The 25,678-nt window shown below is 47.3% G+C and overlaps 1 protein-coding gene across 1 annotated transcript; it reads left to right on the top strand.

The window, feature by feature from the left end:
- The first annotated feature begins 21,610 nt into the window (after window positions 1-21,610).
- LOC131259624 (uncharacterized) lies at window positions 21,611-25,347 on the top strand. Its single transcript, XM_058261164.1, has 7 exons — window positions 21,611-21,826; window positions 22,459-22,639; window positions 22,935-23,041; window positions 23,969-24,054; window positions 24,398-24,911; window positions 25,055-25,144; window positions 25,225-25,347. The coding sequence occupies exons 1-7, from the start codon at window positions 21,611-21,613 to the stop codon at window positions 25,345-25,347; spliced, it is 1,317 nt and encodes a 438-aa protein (XP_058117147.1).
- The last annotated feature ends 331 nt before the right edge of the window (window positions 25,348-25,678 follow it).

The following is a 25,678-nucleotide window of genomic DNA, read 5'->3' as shown; positions in this document are numbered from 1 at the left end:
AGATTATTGACATCCGTAAAAGGCTACTTTTATGTATATTTGTTGGCTATCTCTTGAGGTTTTTACTTTTCAATAGACCTCTCATCATTCCGCTAGCTTGAAGGAAATAAAAGAAGATCGATTTGAACGGAGTTTGAGTCCCTTTCAACTTTTATTTGTTCCAAATTTAAAATGTATATTAAAACAGTGTGAGCGAAAAAGCTAACATACTAAACCATTTACGAAAACTAATTTCATATCTTAAACAACACAAACAACGCCACCGGTTGAGTTTTAAATTGTAGAGCTTTGAATTTTCCATAGCTTGTTTCTGTCCTGTTCTCTGTTCCATTATTCTGAACGCGAGTGTTATGCGGAATGCGTTACTTTGTTATTCTAGTTCTGTGAGGTCATTTTATGTCAATATGTTAAGCTTTCAAAGCACACGTTTTTTTTATTATACATTTTGTTAATTTTATCTTCTTCAACCTATTTTATGCTTTACACCAAGTCAGCGGAATGATGGAGAGATGCATCAAAATGTAGGGGTGATCAACTTTGTTATCGGAACTTGTCGAACAAAAACATTGGATATGTTTTTTTTTTAATAAATCTTCACTCATCAACTCTACCGGTTAAGGACTTACTAACTTTTACACAGGGTAAGTTCCGATCTCGGTTAGGGTTTGAACCCACGTCGTGGAGGAGAGCTCGTGGGTCAAACTTTTCCGCTCTAAGAAGAATTATTTCCAGATCGTTGAGAATGAGAAACAACGATCATATCTTGGTAACGCAGAAACTTGATCAAAACAAGTCATTTCTGTTGATAATAAATACCAAATCTAATTATCGTCAACGCAATTGAAGGTTTGAGAGCACTGATGAATGTTAATCCAGCTACAATTGCAACCAACGTTGACGATGTTCGATCTAATTGTTGTCTTCAAGCGAGTAAACCCGAGAGTGCTGCAAAAGAAAATCAACCCCATCGCACTCGCCAGCATTCGCATTTGCATGCTCCTGCACACGCTGGAAAGCAACACAGTAGCGGTTTGATTAGGTCGAGACTAAAGCCTCTGCGGCAGATTTTTGCCGGTCGGCAATCCCTTTGACGATTCGTCTGTTTGATGTAGCGCAGCCGAACTTCCTTAGAGTGTGTACAAACACAGTGAGCCCGAAGCACCGGTGGTGCCAGCTTTCCGTCGTGGAAAGCCGTACAAATCAGTTAAGCCGCTTGTGTCCCGGGGTGATGGTATGCGGCACAAAGCTCGTACCGGCTGTGTCGAGTAGCACCGACACAACACACAGTAACATGATAGATGGCACACTCCCTCACCGATGCCTGGTGGAAGGGGTGCCTGGAGTGCTTCACCCTTCCCGCAACCGGCGGCGATTGATGCCAGATCTCGACACGGTCGAGCCCCATTTGTGTGTAACACAACACTTGACTCGCACTCGTACCCGAAAGGATGCTTCAGGCCTGCGGACTGCCTGCGATGAATAGCTTCCAGAGTGTTATCCCCGTGACGCTGCCTCCGCCCAAGCCCCTGCTCCGGGATCAAGTGAGTTGAAATTGGCGCCAGGGGTGGGAACCATTTTGACAGAGAACCGAGTAGTGGAGCATCGCAACCAACGGCTGCCATCGCTTCACCACCCCCTTGGAGATTGGTGATTGGTGTTGCTGTACCTTGTTTATGTACCATTCATCTACGTACCTTTGACCCAACGGTACAGGGGACGTATCGGGAAGGATCTTGTTACCCAGTCATCTCCGGTCACCCATTGATACGGCATCGTATGGAAATTGAGACGTATCGGTAGAGGGATGATTTTTTGCTGCGCCTGCTTCCGATAGCCATGTTTCCGCTGCCACGGGACAACCTCTCGGGAGAGCCATCGGGAAGCCGGGTGAGCCGGCGTTCCGACACGAACCAAAGGGGTAAGCCGGTAACGAACCGAAGACATAACATATTTAATCAACCAAACGAACCGATGAACGAGCCCCAGCTGTTGCTGCGAAGGTCGAAGCAACCTGGGCGCGCCTGGGTGGGTGGCGAGTGACAACCGGAACCGGATGTCGCCGGATGTTGGCCCATCGTTGAGCTCGTTGCCGTCCCCCTTCCCCGCGCTCTAGCATCGGTCGTTTATTTTCCGGAAATTGTTATGCAACCCCTCCCGGCAAACGGGGCGCGCAACCCCTGCGCCAAAAATCGCATTCCCGAACGAACTGGCGGGCAGAGCGAGAGGAAAACTACCGGCCCAATAGGGGCCCGAGCTGAGCCAGAGCGAGCGAACGGAAGGGATCGTCAGGAATTAATTTGCCACCAATATTATGCTAAATTAAACAGCATCAACGACATGGCACGGATGTTAACGCCGACTCGCCGCAAAACGGCCTCGAGGCCGGGGTGTCCATAACCTTTCGGTCGGTTGTTTTGATGAACCAGATAATGGCAGCCCGTCTGCCGAAGCCGATGGGTTTCGCGGGTTGGACCGAGGTGACCCACAAACGAGCTGCCCTGCTGGCCGCATGCTAAATGAACTGCTGCCTGTCCCGGTTCCCGGTTGACAATTGTCGGGCCGAACTTGAAAACTTGTTGGGCCGTACGCACTTTTCAAAACCCTCGCCAACGATTAGCCACCCTATTCGCTGAGTTTTCCCAGCGAGGTCAAACACGAAACCAAGGACGACTTTCGGCCGGGGGCGCAGGGTGGGGTCGTAAAACATTGTATTATATTAATGTTACATAATTTGCCAAAGTCGTTAGAAACGGCGGGCCATTGGGTTGGTGATCCTTGCCCGTTCAGTGGCGCCGGCTCGGCGGCCCCTCCGGTTTCCCGGGAATCGGTTTCCCATCCACAGCTTTGCTGTGTCATGCTTGGTGGCGTTGGCGTTCTGCCGCTTCTCGGTACACGCACTGCTCGACAAATATAAAAGGGGGGATTTTGCCGACGCCGCCATTTCTGGGCAACTCGGGAACATCTGTAGGAATTTTTGGTGAATAAATTTTCTCGTGAAACTGTCTTCACAATTTGCTGCTCGGTGTCAACCCGGTCATACGCACGTGCGGGGGCACGCGGGCATACGGGATGACATTCGACTTCGATTCGCAACTCGGTGGCATGTGGTGGCAGGGCAACGTTGAGGGAGGCAGGGAGACCAAAGGAAAAGTGGGAGGAAAAGTGTCAAGACTGACACCAACTTTACAAGCGGGAAGGAAAAGGAGACTGCGTTACTAGGATTCCATGCCTTACCCTCTTTTCGTATTCGAGTGCCTTTGGTTACATGCCCTTGATTCAGCATGCCCCGTTCCGCCTCTCAGTATCTAGCGACGTCTCGAGTAGCGCTTCGTTCCGATCGAGGGGGTGGATGTAATTTTATTTATTGTTTCGAGCGTGAATTGAGAAATTTTGCGGTGAAAACTAACTTTTGGCGCTACGCGCTGCCACGCATGGAAAGCTCCTTCGAGGAAAATGGTCCAGCACGTACGGTGCGCGGGTAAGGGGGTTAAAAGTTGGACTGGAAACTAGTGCGACTGCTAGGGCTTCGGAGGGAAATGGAGCGTGACGCGGTTATCGACTGATAAGTTGAACTCGTTACGGGCACCCAAATCGACGGCGAGGGACGACGCCGCCGAAAAGGTGAACGGCCATATTTTCAAATTACCGTTAAATCGATACGAAATCGATTGGTCGGAAGCGGGTTGGAGGAATGGATAGGCAAGGCGTGCGGAACACCGGTCTGTATAATCCAATCAATGATGCGTGGGAATCGGTGAGGCAAAGGCAACCCTCCGGCCAACACACATGGTAAGGTTTCTGCAACGTCGAGAGCAAATTTGTTAGTGGAGCGGGCATGTAAGGATGTTAGTTTAGTTTTCTTTTTTATCCATTCTCTATGTCCTTCCTTCGGTGGAGTTCTTTCTTACCCTTCTTAAACGGTTGCCATTTTCATTCAACATAGAAATGGATATTGATAAAGAAGGATGCCGGAATAAATTTGCCGGGTAAACATGCCACACCCATCGGACGGGCTTTGGATTAATATGGGACTGCTTTTAAATAAGCTTAAGCAGAAATGCAAACATCATGATCAAGAAAAAACAGAATGACAACACAAGGATGTTCAAAGCTAAATTGATAAATATAACGAGGATTAAAAATGCCACCGTAAAAAAGCAAGTAACTTCTTAGGGCTTGAAAATAAACTGATGGAAATTGTAGGCTTTCAAAGCATTCCAATTAAGATAAACAATGATAAAGGCATGCGTATAATAGGAAGTTATGCATGTAATCCGTGTAAAACACATTTTTATTTGTTTCAGTTTATTTATTTAATATGTAAAACTCAACGGACAGAGCAAAGTCCCAGTGAGTATCTAAAACTAAAACTAGTGTAGACGCATGTGACAATCTTATAACACTTATATGTATACACACAAATAATCTTACAAAATCTTATACGGATCCATTGTTAGGCGTAACTTGAAAATATTTAGTGTTGTCACAGAACATGAAAGCTCTATTAATAGTATTGCGCATAGCGGTCATTGGAGCAAAAGTTGATCTTATAAATTCCGAATTACGAAGCTCTCTACAAGTTGCGTTAAAGTAACTAGTTCAAGCACGTTTCATCAATCTCACCCTGTATCAGTCTATCAATAAACACTGCCTGTCGTATCGGTCGTCATTTCCCCAATGTTTGCAGTCCTAAAAGAAGGCAACGCGAGTGATAGGACGAGTATGGATCCGAGTTTTGCCAGGGAAGCTTTCGTATCAAAATCTCGTAAACCTTTTCTGAACGTTCTCAATCCTACCGTGCCAATAGTGGAAGTGTGGTAACCATATTACACACACATACAACGTCTTAAGACACATTTGGTCATTAATTTTTTTCGTATTTCAAAAAAACTAATCTTAGCGTCTTATAGTTGTTGTGATATATTGTAGCGCCTAAGTCATGTATCGACTTGCTTCTGTAATATTTGGCTGTTTAACTGATAACTATATATAACAGGCTTTTTTTGTTCTATGAAACGACACAATGCAGTACTTTTCGACAAATAAATGTAGTCGAGAGCAATCCCTCAAGCACAGTAACATTACGAAGGACCGTACACACGTCATTGACAAATAGGGCAAATAACAGTGGACCTAAACTACTACCTGGGGGTACTCCAGAGAAACTATTGAAGCGACCGCGTTCGTTTTGAATGTGACCAAACTGTAGAGAAAAAATTGCTGAATATTTAAATTTTCTGGACTATGTAATAATAATATAATAAAAATGATATAAGATATTAGAAATCAACAAAATTGAATAAATACCAATAATACCTCCAGGCGCTAGCTTCACATTCATCACAGCAATCTTTCACGAGCATTCAATTATATACTTCAGGAATTGCGTAGAAAGCATTAATCAAATACTCAATGACATGGGATTTAAATGTTGAGAAATTTTATCAAATTTAAAAATAGAATAGTAGTTTTGCTTGTGCGCCTAATCTAATAACGCATAAAGTTTCAACTGACACATGTTTCCATGTGAGCCACTCAGAAGCTCAAAACTCCTAGTAAATTGAATCCTACCAAAAGTGGATAACAAGCTCTCTATCGTTCATTATACTTCCAATTGTAGTCGAAAAGGGAAAAGAACAATTCAGATGATAACGAGAGCTCAAAGTGCCGTAACGGACGAATTATTCGCCGTAAAACAGATTGTTCCATCAGCTGTCAGAATCACGGCGTCACCGAAGCAATCGGGTTTCGGGGGGGAGCGCACGAATCAAACACACAAAAGCGGGAGACATGGTGATACTTTAAACTCTGCCGCCGCCGGCTGGCTGGTGGAACTGCCCCATGCTGTCAAACACGTTGATTGGCAGTGGCATGTTCCAGCCGGGTCGGGTTCCGGCCGCACCGGAAACGAACGCCCGGGTACGAACGTCGGATTACATCGCTCACGCTTGTCGGAGCGGAGACCTTCGTCAAGTGCAAAAGTTTCGCCTTTCACCATAATCACTCCTATCATCAACGTGAACATCATCATGTTCTGCATGAGGGCGGGTCACTACCCTCACCCTCCCGGGGTCCGGAAACCTTTCGCCCGGAACTTTCGGTCTGCCCCGGCCGGCCGCACGTTCCGATGAAAAATGGAGTCAAAAGTTGGACCTGTCGGATGGCAAGCTGGCTTCCTGCAAGGGTCGTAGGAATGGGCTGGGATATAATGTCACCGTTTTTTCCCATCCCCCCAATGCCTTCGGTCCTGCTGAAGTGTGCAAATGGGACAGTGTGGTACCTCTAATGGTGACCAAAATTACCGTTGATCTTCGATACTTACCTGCCGGTTGAAATAGTTTAACCTTTGTTTTCGCAGAAATACGGATGATTTGCTTCTGGGCCTCTGTTGTTGACTTGAGCAAAGGGAGAGTCCTCAAACCAATGGTCTCTTTGATGGTCATGTTGTCCTGTTAACTGCAGGCATCTGATCCTAACATGCTACTTGCAAACTAATACAAGCCATCCAGATTCAATAGCGATCCTTTAGCTGCTCGGACTTGGTGAAAGGTGAGTCACTTCTCCACCGACTGGATTCGAGCCCGGTAAGGGTGGCCAATTACCAGCGTCAGAACAAGGGTTTCTTCTTCGGGTGGTCATTCCCCTTTTCTCGCACAGAAACCGTAGACAGTCAAAATTGACCTTTTGCTTGTCGACGAACACCTTTACGCACATGTCGCACTACAGACACAAACCCTCACTTCCTGTTAGCATAACCCTAACTTTGAATACGCCCTCACCAGCGTCTCAAGTTGATCGAGCTCCGTCGGATGAAATGCCACTGCTGTAAGCTTTATCCATTTCATCGGTGTACGCTTTGCATTCCACACCAAAGTGTCCGGGACGGGAGGGTCAATAGTTCCGTGGAAATGGAAAGTGGTAAGAGATGAGTCCTTGACGATTCCGGGTCGTCACCTTCCCCTTTGTGTGCTACGGGACATTCCTCCAAGAACCGGAGGACCCACAGGAAATACCACCCGAGGCCAGGATCGGCCCGGTTTGGGCTCAACGATACAATAACGATGATGGCTTCGCACAAAAGATGACATTTTGATTTCCGTTTGAGATTGTAAACACCGCTCAAGTGAGCAGCATCAGCAGTCGCAGGTCGTGGTAGTCGTTCAAAGCGATGGTTAGCCGGCATGGAATGGAAACCGACCGAAAGGATCAGCTCGTATCGCATCCGTGAAAGCGTCTCCGTCCGGCCCCATTTCGCTTGTTGGGCTTATTTGCGAAGTTCAAGGGGTTACTGGTGCCCGTGATGGATTTGGATGGATTCTGTAGAACGCGTTATCCGCACTCCAGCGACTCGTTACAATGGCACACCAATAAACGAACCACGATGATGGAAGCTGGAACAAGGTTGAATTGACATCCGGTATGCCATCACCTCTTCCCACGGAAATGTCGTCCCGCCGTCCCCGGTTCTGTCTCGTCCAATGCCACCGGGGACGTCGAACACCGAAAACCGATCGATTGAACTTAGAACCGTATGGAAGGACGGTCGGCTGACACGCGTTGCGCCAGTAATTGTGACGGAATGGCAATTCCCTACGATAGCCGTCGTTAATAAAAAGGTACGGTTGATGGATAGGTTTATTTTTGCACCGGTGAAGCGACCGGGCCCGGCCGAAAATGTGTCACGTTCGTCCCACTCGCTCGGCCGGTAACAACTGTCTTTATTACACACTGAAAGCCCGCCTGTCTCCGGGGATTATGTCAGTTTATCACCTGGATCAAGGAAAATGATTGCGGTGGATCAGGTCTTTCCAGCGCGTCATTCGATGCACCATCGATCCGTCTTGAGTGGTACTTCCAACAGATGAAAAGCAAACCACTTACAACACACATACCTACACACACACTCAAACACATCCCCTCCCGTACGGTTTGGTGGTCGTTCCTTGAAAGTGCTTAATTACGCAGCCCTATTACTTATCTAATTTTCTAGCTCATTAAAAGTAAGCCGAGATAAATCGTGCCGCTCTATCGCCGCATCATTTACCATTCATTTCCATTAGCCGGGCGTTCGGACGATGGGGCTATGGCACTCTCCTGCACCACTCTTGCCCCCCCCTCCCCCCCTTGCATTTGCTTCCCATCGTTGAATCGGTGTTTTTTGGCAACGCTACGCATCGAAAACCGACCGAAAGGCCATTAGTTATCACGCAAATCTGCCCGGACAGTTCGTCGTCGGGTTGCGTCTTCGGTGCTCCCGGTCCCGGGCACTGTTGATTTCGGCTACCAGGAAAATGCCATTTCCACGATGGCCACAGGGAGGTGTTTTCCGGTGGTTCCGTATTTGAATCACTTGCCAGGGCAAAGAGAAAAAAGGAGTTATTCACATTTCACAGCAGTATCTTTTGTAGGGGTAGGCAGGAAACCAAGCGTGATAAGGGTTTTGAAAGGAAATAGCAACAGTGTTTTCCGGAACGGCGTCTCTTCTTGCTTTTTTTTTGTTCCCAGCATATTCGTGACTACTCCAGTGACATCGTTATAATACATCTTAATTATCCATACACCATATTCCGTTTGCCTCGGGGTCCTCCTTTCGTAAATCCGTAAGTCACATGTGGCCCGCGTCGAGATACATTGCTTTGTTCAGCACTGTCGCTATCGCCGATAGCCCAAGGCCTAGAATTCTTCTTAATCCACCAAACGGGAAGCGAAGAAGACACACATTGATTACATTCCTTTTTTGCCGCCCAAAGGTGCGACCACTAAACCGCACTCGTACGGCATGTGCTGCTACCCGAAAAGAAAACAGAGTCCCGAAAGGATGAGTTATTACCAATAAATAATCTGATTCTCCTCACCAGCTCCAAGCACTGACATGGTGAGCTTTCGCACCGTATGACCACTGTCAGACTTGGTTGGCCACTGCCGAACGGAAGGTTTCGTTGCAAATAAGAAAAAAAAACATGAGACCACTGCCAACCAGCACCATTCCGGAGTAAACGTCCTTGAGCCGTATGACTCTTGGGAAATTCTCGGTGTCTTTTATGACCACAGTGCTCCGGTGCCGGAAAGGAACCGTGTACGTGTGCATGAGTGTGTAGACTGCCGAGTGTGGTGCCGTTAATCCTTGCAGCAGCAAAATACTACCCAACGACTGGAGGGGGACACAGCTGACCAAAGTTCGCCCCCGGTAAGTACGGTTTTCGGACCACTAAGGCGATGAAATTCCAAACTTCCCACCGTCCGTGTACTTTTTGGCCAGCGACGAGGATAAGCTACTGGGACGTGGTCCTCTTCAGGCGCATGAAGTATTAAGGGCGCTTCCTCGCAGTGCGCCGTGAAGCGTAATGTGTCATTTACGATGTCTCGGCTCAAAAGTAAAGTGCTTCATAACTTCATAGCCCAAACAGTGCACGAAACGGTCGCAGCAGTCGGCACTGGTTCCATTAAGATTTATTTGCTCAAAACTTTAGCTGTACGATTGCGTACTGCAAGTCTGCATTCCATCCGGGTGCTTTTCTGACACTACGGTGAGTGTCTCTATGTATATATTCTCGACGTAGATGGGTTTTATTAAAACGTATTGTGAGTTTCAATGTGAGGGGGGTCCGCGACAGCCGAGCGGTAGCGCCGGTTAGAACATCGGCCCATGAGCGCCGAGGCTCACCACCTCGACGGCGTGGGTTCGAATCCCAACCGAGACCGGACCCTGCCCTGTACGAGAGGACTGACTATCCACGTACAACAGGGAAACAAGTCTCGTAAGCCCTTAACGGGCAGGCATGACCAAGAGGTCGTTACGCCAAGAAGAAGAAGAAGAAGAAGAGTTTCAATGGAGGAAGTATACTCATACCATTCTTTACGTTAGTTGAGCAATATTTATCATATAGTTATTACCCATCAGAATTCCTTTACTCTGCGATTCCTTAAGAAATGAGTTTGAGTAAATGAAGTCAAAAATTCGACACGTAAACTACTTTTCAACGTTACTCATATTCGATGGATGAGAACTATTTTTCAATGATGTTAAACCACCTTTCTCGCTTTTCGGTCATTAACCTTTCATTCTTACACTTATTTAACTTTTAATTAAATTTATTAAATTAATTGTTAAGATTGATTGAAGATTTGATAGTAAAATGATTAAAAATAAGTTACTGGTAATTGTTCCATTTTTGTTCGTTATTGCATAAGTTGATTTCTTGAAAATTAAAGTAGATTAACAATTTTCTTTGGAAAAGGGAAATTATTGAAGAAACAGTAGAATGAATTTAACGTTGTTTGGAAATCAATGAAACAACGCTGCAGACTTATATGTGGTGTGAAGCATTTGGTGCAACCGCCTCGTCGCAAGACCACTGCGAAATAAAACTGTTCGACTGGTCTGAAACAAATCGAAACCATCTCCATAGTTTACAAAGTAAACATTGTGCAATCAGCAGCAACCGTGTTTCGATACGAAAATTGAAAAATTGGCAAATATTTTTCTTGTCCAAAAATTGCATCACGCAACCACCATCGGTAGCGGTTGCACAGGGACAGATTGAAGCAAGAAGCTCGAAGCCGACGACGACGATGACAACACGGAAACTAGCAGGAACAATGCATCGAAAAGCAAAATAAAAACACTTCGTCAAAACGTTGGAAAAAGCCACTGGAAACAGAGCATATAACCGGAAATGAATATCACCTCGGTTGCGGTAAAGCGGCTGGACATTCCAAACCTGAGCATATGGCTCAATTTTATGCTCGTGCTGTTTTTTAAGTTTACGTTCAATTCCTCCCGTCCATTCCCGGAGTCCGCAGTGTTTCGCCCGTTTGCAGATGCATCATTTCATCAGGTTGCAAACATAAGACGCGGGATGAGCGATGAAGAGCCACGCATACATGAATGTTTAATGTTTACCTTCGGTGCGTTTGCCGCAGTCCGCCTCGGGGACGCAAAACGGTTTCGTTTGGGATGTGTTCGTTTCATGGTTTTTCTTCATTCGTCCGTAGTTGTTATCTTCTATTTTGTAACTTTTCATCCAACAAATTTAACAGCCATGTCGGAAATGTTGTCTGGTTCGCATCCTACTAAACGTCCTCCACAGCGATGGGTAGACTAACAGGGAGAGATAACACTCACGCGGGATATGTCGTGGTGTGGGTAAAAGTGAGCATCATTTCAAGGGCCCACTTTGGCCGGTGGCATAAAGTAAAACGGCTGGAGTTGTTAAGTGAACGGAAAAGCTGTTCCGGGCACACATATACTCAGCATCATCACCACATCTTCGACTCATCCCGAGAAAAAAAAACCCCCACGCGAACCGTACTGGACCGTGGGCGAACGATGAGGGAGCAAAAAAAAGCCGTGAAAATCCATCACCCAATCCAAACCGACGTACGTCCTCGTGCCGGAACGAGAGTTAGTATCTAGGGCAAAAGAAAAATGGCCATGACGCACATATGGGCAACGGTGCATTAGAGGGCTGCAAAAGGCCAGAGAGGAATTTTCCGGTGCAGTCCACAGGATTGCCTCAAGTAGGAGTCCCGTGGACGGCACAACCGGGCCAATCCGAGCGAGTTGTAAACTGCAGACCGGAAGTACACTCAGCTCTGTCTGCAACGCCAGGCCGATGCTGCTGGAGCTGCTTCCTGTCGGCACTTCAAACTCGGCAACCCAACAGCGACCAATCAGTCAGTTAGTGCTCATCGAAATTGGCAGCGACGATGATGAAGACCGAAACGAACTCGGCACGCCAACCGATCGTCCCAAGGCTCCACTCTGGAGCTCCTCCACTGATCAGCAGTAGGACCTTTTTTTCTCTCCTCGTGATGCGGTGTATTCTGCTCAGCTTGTGTGTTTTTTTCCTTCATTCACGTTTTTTCGAAATTTTCTATTTTTACCTCATCTGAACGAATACTGACACACACACGCGTCGTCCCTGTGTTGGCTTTTCCCATTTTGAAAGTTAAACTTTCAACAAATCAGCAGATCGAACAAACAAAGGCGGTGAATTTCGGAATCGATCGGAACGAATCCCTTCATCGGGTTTGCACGCTTTGACTGGACGGGTTTTCCTCCCGTTTTCGTTTGGTTTGTTTTTTTTTTTGTTTGGCTTTTGGATAGTCTTTGCTAAAGGGAAGGCGGAAAAAAACGCACGAACGAGAAGTAAGCTTTTATTTGGCTGATTGAATAATGGATCAATCCCGTTAAGTTGGGTGTGGTTGAGGAAGTAGAGTTGATACACTCAGCAAGTGACAGCCCCGGAGTGCTGCTGAGCTATCTGTGTGTGTGTGTGTATTTGTGAATAGAACTTCGTCGTATCATCAGCTCAATAGAGACATCTTTTTAGATTTTGTGAAGACAAGTGGCTGTACGAAGCACGATGCATGGAACACAAAACTATGGCCAATTGTACAGAGAAAAGCAATACGTGGAGGAAATCTTTCTTCCAGAGCTTATACAAAGAAAGAAGAATTTTAAAAGAAACAGTTTTTTCGTCAGAATAATGACTGAATTGAAAACATTCTGTTATTACCAAAAAAAAACTACAATAAAACAATCAATGTATGGTAACGCAGATATATTAAGAGTCAGAAAATGCGTCCTTTACGCACAAGCAACAACCATAAAACTATTAAACTATAAAAGAACTTTAACTTCATAATAAATTAAGTTTTTAAAGCTGATGGTTTGACTTTTAATAGGAAAATTCATATGAATGAATCGAAATAGCAAAATGTCTTTTGCTAATTAGAGCATAGCCTTATTTTGATCAAATTTTAATCAAAACATTGGATTTTCTGTTAAACTGTAATGTGGAAACATTTTATATATCATTATATATAATATCGATCACCCAATTTATAACATTCTGACAAGGAATTAGTAATATACATATTACTTAAAGAATGTTTACTACTGTACCAAAAACAGATGTATTCCAAAAGGCTGCGATAGACCTGGATAAAACTGCATATAAAACTTTACTCAAACGGAATTATTCGTTCAAAAAAGGTAACAAATATTTTTCATATTTATTTTCCACCATTTATTCGAGCTAGTTTTGGAATTATTATTAGACCTACGGGAAAGGTTCCTTTCTGATGTGAAACAATTTGATTTTCATCCCATGATAAATTCTTTTCGGGAGCTATTCCCTCGAATCCCATTTGGAGAGTCATTTATCAATGACCGCAAGCCAAAGAACGAAGCAGTCGAAAACGAAAAAGAAAAACAAACCATGAAAATACCAGCCGACCCATAAACAGGAAAGATGGATGTTATAATACCACATAAAAGATTGGAGTACACCTCAATCAGCCGCCCGGTGACTTCGTCTACCGTTGGCTGTCTTGCCGCCAGAACCAATCTCAAAGCCCTTGTGATGATGCGGCTTTTCACGTGCGGCCGACGGAGAGCAGGGGGTACCGGGTGAGCGGGTGAAAAACGATAAATATTTAAAACCAACCCTGAACTCATCCGACGAGCACCGGGAGTCGCATGACGGTATGACAAATGTTTATGAAGCACCTCAAACAAACCACTCCCTGGGGGCATATCATCATGCCAACCTCACCTTAGTCCGCTGCGCTCCAACAAAGGGAACCACCGTGAGCCCCCGGAGGAGGTGGAGGCCACCCTCGGTCAAAACGCAACGGGATCAACACCGCAGCCACAGAGCGCCCTCCGGTTTGTCCCATTAAGGAAAAATCAACAGCAAATCGGATCCTTCGCATTCCCATCGAATGCGGGCAGTTGACCGGTGATGTTCTCCCCCGCTCTGCGTCGGCAAAGGCGGGTGTCGGGTGGCTTTTGCTTGCACTTCGTCGGTCTCGGGATGAACAGATACTCTCTTCCTTCCCCGAAGTCCCCAGTGTCCCCAAGCACGCCCACCCTCGTGTCCGTGTGTTGGCTGGAAGTTTTGATTTTATGGGCACAGGTTAATCCTTTCGGATGAAAAGGGTCTGTGCTGGCATGGCTTTTTTTGTCTAGAGTTTCCTTTTATTTTCCCTCCTCCCCGTCGTCGACCTGTACCAGGGCTCGATCTCTTTTCGCCGGAATGGAAAACCGGAATCCGACTTAAGGAGGTTCGCCCCTTTCGTAAGACGCTGGAGCTGTCGGATCATTCAGGCCAAGAATTACCTTGTGCTTTCATAAAACGGATCCACTTGAACCTTGAGTGAGGCTCCAGCTTCACAATGGGAATCTCGGGCATGAAAGAAATCGTTTCCGTGTGTGTGTGTGTGCGAGCAAAAGAAGGCTTTTCGAGTGGATCCATTGCGCCTCACGATAAACACTCTGCTAACACTTTAGCAAACGCACAGAAGTACATACACACACACGCATATGAGACAGTGTTTGTCGAACCCGAAAGACTTCCCGGAACAGGTCCCGACCGTCAACCTTTTTTCCACTTCAGCCTGATTCTCAGATTTCCCCATGCTTTCGTTCGGTTGCGTTTGTCCTTGCGAGAAAAGTCAATGGGTGAGATTGATAATTTATTACATTCCTTATTTATGTGCCAACGGTGTGTTTCATGTGCAGTTTTCCCTTCTTGCCTTGTGAACTCACCTGTCGCAAAGTTGCTTGTTGGATGTTTATCACAACGTCGACCACTCAGGACTCACTGTTTCAATCCGAGCTGAAAAAGAGTGGAAAGAGAAGAAAAAAGAATACTTTATTTAACAGGGGGTTAAAAACAAAACATTAACAGCTACTATTCACATGCCTCGCCACTGCCAAAAACGACCTGTAGGGCCAGACCCCATGTGTGACTCAAGCGTTTATAACCTTTCGTTCAGTTTAAAAGCCAAGAAAAGGTGCTCCGTTACAGCTACCCTCTGAAGGTCACTGCGTTGGGTTTGGGGAACCTTCAAGCTGAACGGTTTCGGATGGCGAGCGGAAGCGAAAGGAACGTCCCAGTGCGTTCGAAATCATTTACCAGGCCATTTCTTGCGCAACATGATGACCGAAGCGGTTTTTCACTTCACTATTTGTTCCGGTTGGTTTTTTGGGGTGATGGGGAGCGAAAGCAAGAGCCTTTGCCGGAAGTAGAGTGAGAAATTCCGTCCGTCGGTACCATAATTGATGCGACTTTTCGACACCGGAACCTGAAACCGTTCTGTGTGCACATACTGGAAACAGGATCATCGTTGTAGTGGTTAGGGTCCATGGGCCCATGAGTTTGCGTTTGGGTTTTGGGCTTCCTCTTTTTCCGGCACCGGTCAGGTGGACTTTTCGATTCCGCTCGCGTAGCGCTTCACCACACGATGTCCACTTCTGGCCGGTGGCATAAAGAGGGCTCGACTCACGACGCAGCTTAAGGTTCACAGAATTCTTTTGCTGAATCTTCAGTCGCTTAGAGTTGCAGGAGTTTGCCGAAGACCGGTTTTCGAGGGCCGTTCGAGCGGAAGTGATTTGAGTTGAAATGCTGACCCGAATGTGGAATTGTGCCATTTATCAGAAAATGATTACTGTCCCAGCTGGCCGGCACGCCGTGCCACTTGGTCCCATCGAACGCATGGGACCGGCCGGTGCTAATGGGCTCCGGGGATAAGCCTCGATGGCTGGCAAACTGTGACTCATCAATAATTCAAGTCAGTGCCAGACTTTCTCCTGCATCCGGGGAGGCGAGACTGGTCTGGTTGGTCTAGCTTCTGGATTACGGGTAATAAATTCCACCCGATCCTGCCCTAATCAGTTTCATTTGTCGGCCGTTTAGGGTTGCGCCCGCGCCGAAGCGATTGTTTCCATCCGTCGTATCACACACGTGACACTCGGTGGTTGGGAAATGAAATGCCTAATTCATCGCTCCTGTCCTCGCCATGACACACAGCTCCGTACGCATCGAGGTATCTCGTTTTAACTGTGTCGATCCATATCCGATCCGGACAGCTTGTCATCGGAGCATCCAGCTCCGGAGTGAGCTTAAAATTTTCCACCTCAAAAATAAGGGAAACCTTTCGGCGCCGTGTCCCGGTCCCATTAGCACGGCACTCATTTGCCTGACGGCTGCAAATCCCTCGTCAAGACCTGTGTGCCCGTCGTTCATCGGCGGGGCCTGATGCCAGAAATGTCCATCAAACTGTCATCAGGCATTGCGCCCACCAAAACCACCTGTCGTAGGTAACCCGACGGCTCCTCGGTACCGCTCGCATTGCTCTTATCGAAAAAGTCTTGCCATCCGTGCGCGCTGAAGGGATTTCGAGCGAAGCAAAATGGAATATTAATTACGGTTGTTTTTGTTACCGTGTCTTCTTGGTTGTGTTGTTTTTTCCTTCCCAGATCTTAAGCACAAATCCTCGTGGCGGAGAAAAACGGAGCAGAAACAAATTTGCCTCCCGAGCGCGCGCCGGTAGTCATTCTTATTCTGGAGGCGGTACTTTTAATTTGCATTTTCTTTATCACGAAACCCAGGGTAATGCAGATGAAGAGGTGGGAGAGAGGTTGACGAGGGGAGGGTCGGGATGTGATGGGATGATTTTTTTAACGGTCCACCGGTCGACCGAAAACTGCAAGTCTAAAAATTATGGCAATGGAAGGAGTCATGCAGAGCGGAAGAATTAAAATACAAAAATGAAACAGGAAAAACCAAAAGTCCGATGTCTATCTTGCGATGGGAATAATAGTGTCTGCCTTCGGATGGAAATGATAAAGCGAGGTACAAGGTTTAATTTCGATTTACATATTTTCCCACAGTCGTGTACTGGTTTTTGCCTCTGCTGTGCTTTCATTCAAAGCTACACCAATCTGTGACAGTTTCTCGTGTTTTCCATCCTGTTTGGCGCATCTGGACGGCAGCCGAGAACAGCTTCGCTTGCCACCGACGGTCCCCGAGTTGCAGAGTTAAATTAACAGATTTTATCGCTTTAATAAAAGCCCCCATACCACCATCGTGGGGGAGATGCGCAGTAAATCGGAAAATTGTTTAACGAAAATACCAACAAAAAAAAAAAAACAGAAAGTCACATTGAATGTTTAACCCGATGCCCTTTCCCGGTCGGTGCGTAAACCGTATTCCGGTCTGATTTAGGCTTTGTTAAGCTACATCCGCCGCCGCTAAACGAACTGCCGAAACAACCGACAGCACCCTACGCTCCGCCCGGAAAAATTGGTCGGAAAAATTGTCGAAAGTTGTTCTTTGCACGCATCGCCCGACCCGCGCCTCGCCGGGCGACATACTTACTTTCACCTTTGATCTGGAGGAATAAAATTTTAAATTGAACCAATAAGATACCGCTATAAATTCGTGCCACCCTGTGCCGCGGGGGGTGAGCTTAAGACCGAAACATTGGGGACACAAATCCTTTCACCCGAGCCGGGTTGAAGAGGGTAAGAACTCCGGGCAAACCCGGAGCCGAAAGGTAGGAAGGGCCAGGGCTGACTTTTTGTCCCGAATCTTTTCGTGCACTTAGTCGCCTCTCCGAATCGAGTTCGACCGGATGGGGACGAATCCCACCGTAATTGGTTCACGAGGTGTCCCCACCCCGATCCGGTCGAGAGAGGGTCGTTGTTTTAAGTTGCGAACCATTTGCGTTTGGATTTGCGCAATGTCTGCACGGGTGACGGGTTGTTTGTTTGGTGAGGTTGGGCTTTTTGCAAATCCATACCCCCTACGAGCTGTCCACCACGATCGATAGCAAATCAATTTGGCAAGTGGTTTCACCATCGATAAAAATATATCATCGACCGTTTTTCGCGCATTTCCGCCATTCAGCCCGAGCGCCCGACGAGTGTTTGGTTGTGAAATTTGATTGCGCGAGTACGGTTCGTAAATTGCACAAATATTGTAATGAATTTTTCAGTGCGGTATAAATCTGCGAGTGCGATTCCTCGGCTCAGCACTTTCCACACCGCGCTTCCGTTTCACTTTCGCCACCAGTGGAAAGCGTTATTTACGACCGGGCGGGAAAGCTCGACGCAGCGACCCGGCAGCCACATGGTGCGAAATTGTGTCAAACCATGAAAATTTTAACGGGTCATTCAATATCCGCCATTACATTAACAATCCTTCCGACGATTGGTTTGTGTGGCGGATGTAGCGGATTTTTTCTCTCGGCATTCATTTCGTTTTATTTTCGCTCGAAATCATGTTAGATAATAATGCCGTTTGCATGATAGGCAGTATTCTGCGCCCTCGGTCCCGAGGACTCGCGATCTGGATGGCTTCTGGAAACAGTTTATTACTGTGACGGATGCCCAAGTGGAGAGGGTTTCGATCAATTGAATATTTATGACCAACTTCTAGCGCGTCCCCTAAACCCACTACCAACTCACGCGGTGAGTGTGTTATAAATGTAGTGGAACGGAAAATATATTATGAAGTAGTCACCGTTCTTTTCAAAGCATTTTCCTTAGTTCATATTTCTCCAAAGTCTTAATAACAATGATTTACTTGGAACGAATTTCCATAAAGCCGATAAGTGAAGTAAAAATTCTTTCATATGCATAATGTGCCGTCTCCATCGAAGCCGAGCTTTTGTTCGTCACCAGGCGGAATGTATCAGCTTCCACCGTCTGCCCCGATTTTGAAGCCCCACAAAACCGGTACAATTTGTTTAACGTTACGTGCTGACCTTTTCTGCTTTCCTTCACGGCTCACTGCACGGGGCTTGACTTTCCCCTGAAAGGGGGCGGCCGAAATTATCGATAGCAAATCAATTTCTTATCCCATCAACTTTTCCACAAATGATCAATTCGTTTGGCCTATGTTTCTGCTTCGGCGAGCCGCAACCGTACCGAGACCCGTGCGGATGCGAGAACTTTCTTCCATTAATATTCTAATCGTGGCTGCTCGAAAATGGCCGCCTTTCGGTTTGCGGTTCGGAGCTCCTGACATGTGCACGTGGCGTAGGACGGCGAGGACAAAGAGTCAAAAACTCACCACCGAAAAGGGATGGAGCAAGAAGGAGAGCGGTTGGAGGGAGCGGTTGGTGGTGTGGGTTCGAAACGGCTCAAGAAAGCAAATCATTCCCATCGGTACCGCTTGATTGATGGGATTCAATGAGCATTTCTCAAACCGTCCCGAAAAAAGGCACCGAACCGAACTGCTCGAACCGTAATCGGAAGGGTCAATGCGTCTCCACGGTCGTTCATTACTGCGTCGCTTGCCGGTTCTGGGAGAAAGTTTTCGTTCACCTAGCCCCAGCCATCTCTCGAAGGCGTTGATCGTTGAGAAAGGATTATATGATGGACGAAAGCAACAAAAACTAGAAACAAAACCCCACACCAAACCGAACGGCAAAAATCGACCTGGGAAAATGTTTTCTTTTCAACTCGTGAACAATCGTTTAGCTTGTTATGCTCTCCGAAAACTACCATCATTTGTTGTGCGTAGTAAAAATTAGTCCGGGCAAGCGTTTGAGTGCAAAGCAAATCCCCGACCGTTACGGTCCCGGTTACGCCAAAAAACAGAAAACGACTGCTATTAAAATAGCACAACATCAACGGAGCAGAAAGCAACGGCCGGACAGAAGCTGTCATCTAATTCGGTTGAGTTGAAAGGATTCGCTCCTAATTTCATTGCCTCCAATCGCAATTACAGTAAGTCCGATGAAATGAAGCTAAATGGTGTACGCAGTATTACGCCAGCCGGGCCGGCTAGCGTTTTGCGCCACCGGTCGCAATTGGGCTGGGGAGCGAGGGGGGAAAACTTTTGCTGGCGAGCCAAAAGGCGACCGTAAGGAGGCGGAAAAATCCCAAAAGTGGAATGCTTGTCCCGGGCTCGACCGCTTGCCGATCGGAGCACAAGCGAAACCTTTCCATCGTCAAAATGGAGCTCGGTGCTCGCGTAACCGAAACCGAGTACCGAACATCCGCACCGTTCCGACAAATGGGAAAACTTTCGACGATGTTTTTCCTTCGCCCCATCTAGCTCCTCCCACCGGGCCGAGCTGTGGGCGCACCATAAATAAAGCTATCCCCGTTCGTTGATTAATCCTTCCGATTTCCTTTGCGATGTACCGGGGACCAGGCGCAGAGCACGACAGCATTAAGGCAGCCCGGGAGTCTCGGCGTGAGAATCTTCCGGTATCCCCCGCGACCCGACGGGGATCGCCCTGGGGAGGGGGAGAGGGTTGTTGCGGGCAATCGGAATTCCAGAAAAACATTTCCAGGGCTTTGTTTCATTTGGCTGATTATCGTTAATATCTATTTGGCGGGCAGGAGCGAGGAGGTTTCCGTTCTCATTCCGCCGCCTTCGGCGCCCCGGCTACTCCGAAACTCAATTATGCGCCTTCCCGTGATTGGAGTGTGTCTTTCTGTTTCATTTCCTTCGGCGGGAATGTCATTTCCTTTTTCGTCGGAAACCGACGAGCCGAGCTGCGCGTGGGAATCACTCGATTGATAAGGGACCGACTTTCGGTGGGAATGCCGAGCAAAAGGGTGGGTAGTTTGGCAGCCTTGGTATGCCGGTTCCGTTGTGGGCAGCTCCGAATAGTTCGTTCGCGCTCAGGCGTGGTTATGAAATCTTTGCAACCAAAATTTAACATTCCGATTATCGGTAAGGGCCGGTTGCTTTTTTTAGAGTTTCAAAGAAACTCGTTTAGTCTCGCATACCTTCACTTTGCGGCAAAATAAACTGACAAAAATTGGCTCCAAGCGACTCTGGTTGCGCACTGCGCAGAGTAAGTTTGATGATGGACTTACTAGTTAAGCACAGCATATCCGGGATGGCCTGGCAAACGCTCCTAGCCAAGCGCCGAAGGTAGGTGCCAGCTAATAAGATCTCCGTTTTCCCCGCTGGCACCGTTGCATCGACGCGCTTTTCCGAACGGCATGAGTGGCAACGTGCAGCGTGTGCAGAACGCTTTTCCGCCTTAGCCGTCACCCACTTCCGGGGGCGGTGCATCGTTCCAGGCTGGATGATGGAACATGTCTGCGCGTCCGACGTTCTCTGACGATGGCGACAGGTTCAACGATGTGGCAACGGAGTGGATGGGTCGGGAAAAACGCATTATCTAAATTGAAAGATAATTGCATTTGGTTCCGGTGTCCTCGTGTCCAAGTCGCAAGACAATCCTCACCACTCTTCTCACCACCTGCCCCTCCGGGACTGCCTGGCCATGATCCGGCTAATGTGTTCTACTTTTACCCGCATTGAAACGTCGCTGACGGTTCGCGGAGCAGCGTCGCGTCGAGTCAGTAACTTTGCCCGGGGAAAGCCGTTCACCACCGCCCCCTTGGGGAACACAGTTACCCGAGACCCACGCCGAACCTGCGTTCCACCATAAGGGTGCAAGCAATTGATGAGCTTAGGATGAGCGGGCACGAGCTTTTGTTTGTGCGCACATCGGAAACTAACCTGCACCTCCATCCGCGATGGCCCACGGTTTCGATGAGGAAACGATGAAGCAACGATGGCTTCGCTTCGTCTAACGACCCACCGACGCCGCGGATGTCGCAACGCGTACCCCGGCTCGGACGGGTCGGAAAATTGGCCGCCAGCTTTGGTCGCATGAAACATTAATTTCACGGTCTCGGTCAACAGTGCGGGGACGAGCGTCGAGATTTACGAGTCGGCTTTTGGACCAGAAAGCAACCGAGCAAGCCGAGTGCCAGGTGGACGTGCAGGTCACCACTTGTGCACCGTTCAGCAGCGAGCAAAGACACCCCCGGTTCGTCGTGATGCAACCGATAAAATCGTTTTACTATTTTTCCAAACTGTTCGGCCTGTGCCCGTTTCCGCTCGATGCGACCGCGCCGGTCAACACGCGCGCCTCCTACGTGAAGCAGCTGCTCCCGACCTACGCCGTGCTGGTGCTCTACTCGACCTGCCTGGTCAGCATCTTCTGGCAGAGCGGCAACACGTCCGACATCTCCAACGCCGCTAATTGGATCCAGGTGAGGTTGGGTGCCGAGCTTCCGGCCACTAAGCCCTGTGACCCGCGGAGGCTATAACGTTCGAGCGAGCGATTGACGGAAAGTTCACGTTCTAGGCACTCCGCGGGCTAGGAGACGGTCGGGTGAAGGGACAAAATCTCGTTTAATCGGTGATAAACGAGAATTTTATTGAACAATATCAAGCCTCGAATCGCTGCTGGTCTAATTCGAACCGAGGTTCAGCTCTTTTCATCTCCCCTCGAATCAAACATCAGACACATAAACATCAAAATCAAATCGACTCTAACCTTTTCTTCTTCATTTTATGAGCGAACCTACTGCCTTTCATTCTTTTTTTGTTTTTGTTCATTCGTAAACCAACACAAATAGAGCTTCGATTTAAGAAACACCATTACACCAACTCTTGCTAATAGTTCACTCTTTTTTTATGTTCACTCTGCATTTTTGTTCTTCGTCAAATTCTCAATTTTATGTTCAAGGCATCACATAATCATCGACATTCCACTTCAAAAGATCTGTTTTAATGCACGGAATTGTTTATAAAGCCAACCTCAACTTAAGAGGGAATCGTATTCCAGCCTATCCCACCTAGTTCTGCAAAGTAAACGATTTTAATATACCTTTTCTCCCAGTTTATTCCCAACTCCTTTGCGTACATTTTCTCACTCGTGTTCGCTATCCGTCACCGGTCGCAGACAAACGAGGTCCTGACCACCTTCGCCATGTGTGACGACAAGCTTCGATCACTGTTCGGCATATCGTTCACCATGCCCAACGTCAAAATGCGACGTGTTTCCATTCTGGCCTGCATCGGTAAGTGACATTTACAAGCTGTGTGTTAAAATGAAACCCAACAGAGATGGATGTCTCCTTCCGGACTTATCGTACAGCAGCGTCTCCAAACAAACGCACTTTCTTCCCACAAACTCCCGCCTACTCGTGGAAAAATTATCTGCTGCTGTAAATAAATGTTGTTGCTAATGGTCCTACGATTTTTGCTTGTTTGTTTTTCATTCCATCATAACATGAATGCTACCCACGCTGGAAAATGCTGGTCCCTGGAAACTGACGAAACCTACTCCCGTCCAACGAACCCATGCTGCCACAGTCACCATGACCTGTGGCAGCACCATCGGAGCGCTAACGTATTTGATCGGAGTTAATTGGAACCGAATATGGACGCTGCTTTATTGGATCGCCTTCTGTATGCCGAAGGTAAGCATGGCAATGAGACCCACCTCGTAACCATGGGACGACGTCCCGTCAAACTGTTCATTTGGTTGTTACTAGGCGTTTTCCGACACCGGTGGCTATAAAGGTATTCGAAAATAAAAGTTCCCAGTGCAGCCATGGTTTCGACTGGGACATGTTTCGCAAACAAAAGCACCACTTCGTTGAGGGTATTACGTTTTATTATTTTTAGTGCACGTCACCTCAGTGGTTAGAGTTTAGTGTGGAAAGCCACGTGAACACGTTTAAACAAAAACAACGGGACTCATTTAATCGATCATTAAGCCACCTCGTTTCAATTCTAAATGTAAATGAAATGTGTTTTTAGATCCTTTGGACTGCAACATAAATCCCTCTGTACAGATTGGGCGATGTGCATTGCAATAATCCTATCCATCGTACAGTTCGTTAGTGCAACGACGGTGAGCCTAACGAGCAAAACGGTCTAGCGTTTATTCAATCTCCACCGGTGAAAGTTGGGCAATAATCCTTTTTTGCCATCCGAGGATTCATTCAGCACTTTCAGTCAGCTTTGGTGTTCTCTCTTTTTTGTTTTGGTTTGTGTGGATCAAGTAACGGTATCGTAATTGGGCTATTAAAAGTGGCTATCGTTTAGTGCCATAGGTACAACTTCCACAACTGATCTAGATAGATACAAATATATCCAGTGGCTAATGAGCCTGGGAAGGCATAACGGGTATTGGAGGAACCTTTTCCAGTTTAATTATGTCCGTATGGGTTTTGTTCAGTACGCGAAAGTTTTAAAATTGTCGTGATTTTCATTAGTTTCTATTTGTAATGTTTTTCCCCTTCATTAATCGATAAATATGTCAGTATGCTTCACCGTGGGAGTGGTGTAATAATGTTCGTTTTCTTTGTTCCTGTTTTTCCTTATCCCGCTTGACGAATCAGTTCGGATTGCTGCTGTTCAGTTTCCAGTTCGCCGGCTGCATCCTGTACCTGTCGGATCGAGCGATGTTGCTGCTGCGTGGCATGAAGTAATGAACGGGAAGCGCAAAATAAAATCATCATCTCTCTAAAAGTCATTTTTTTCCACTGGAAAAAAAGTTTACCATCATATGCATGGGCAGGGAAATTGTATCGTGTGTTGTATCACTCGAGTGTTTCCGGTGGCAGGAAACCCATTTCTGTGCGAACCCGTGATGTGTTTGAGCCCGTGATGTGTTTGAGTTTAGATCGAAAAAAAATCCCAATAGGAAGCTAAACCGATTCGCTCACGTGTCAGTGTGCACGCAAAAATGCCAGTGCTCTGTTCTACATGGGGTTAATTTTTCTTTTGCTCTTTTGTTCTGCCTCTCGTTCGGCGCGTTGTACCGGCAGCAATTTTCCGGTCGGTGTGGAAAATCTGACCCTCCAGCCGCAACCGCACGGGCACGCGCAGTACAAAGCGCTCAACATGACCATGGGCGGACCGCACCACGGCAGCATCCACGAGGGCAAGCTGAACCGGCTGACCACGCTGGCGAACATCAAAATCCGCGCCATCACCCCGCTCGACTCGATCCAGCACATCCGCGAGGTGGTGGAGCTGCTGCAGGAGCTGGCGGTGAAAATAAACCACTGCTTCGGCAAGCAAGCCATCTTCTCGCTGCTGTCCGCGTTCACGTGCGTCACGGTGCAGCTGTACTACATGCTGAACCACATCAAGTCCGGCTTCACGGCGCCCCGCTCCGAGATCTACGCACTGGCCTCGTGTAGCCTGCTGTTCCTGCACGGCATCGAGTTCTGGGCCCTGTTCACCAGCGGCGAGCACGTCCGGCTGAAGTGGAAAAAGGTGGTCAATTTCCTGTTCTTCATGAAGTCCAAGTCCACCGATGACGACTTCCGCAGCAAGGTAGGTAATGGGAGGCGGCCCCCTCCACGTGCCGTAATTAAAAATCGCGGATATTAAAAGTCCCGCACTCTGATCTACCGTTTCCGGTGTCGACGACGATGACGATGGCGCAACCGCTTCCGGCCATTTTTTCGGCCGGCCAGGCGGACGATTTGATTTCCTTCATGATGTCCAACCCACTGGAGTTCAACGCGTACGGCCTGTTTCCCATCGACCTGTCGGTGCTGACCGGGGTGCGTGTCGTCCTTTACAGCAGCTACCAGCATTCTGGATGCCGCCATTAATGTTGTCCCTTTTGCTCACCTCTCCACAGATTGCCTCCTCCATCACGACGTATCTGATTGTTTTGATTCAGTTCAAAATATCGGAAGAACAGACGAGCGGCTACGATGACGATTCGAGCGACAACAGTCATATCCAGTACTCCGCTACCTAGCTGCAGTCCTCGGCGATGGACGTTTCCTTGCTCTAGCATCAATTGATGGTGACCGAAAGGAGTCGTTGCGAAACACGTATCATAGTTTGCGCCAAACACCACCGAAGGTTAATTACGGAGAGTCGGGATCGGTTCAATCGGTTTTCGTTCAATATTTTAATGTTTTGTTCCACTAAAAACCAACAATTTCGCTTCAATGTGGTACTAGACTTTGTCTTTGTTGTTTTGTTTTTGCGAACAATTCGCATTTAAAAAAACCTTTTTATAAATTCATTACATTGTAATGCTTTGATTCCAAACTCTAATCTTAATAACTAAGCATTTCCCAAAA

Source organism: Anopheles coustani, chromosome 3 (genome assembly GCF_943734705.1).
Source record: "Anopheles coustani chromosome 3, idAnoCousDA_361_x.2, whole genome shotgun sequence".
NCBI classification, from domain to species: domain Eukaryota; kingdom Metazoa; phylum Arthropoda; class Insecta; order Diptera; family Culicidae; genus Anopheles; species Anopheles coustani.
Note: the sequence above shows the minus strand (reverse complement) of the source record. Positions and strands in the feature narration are given on the sequence as shown.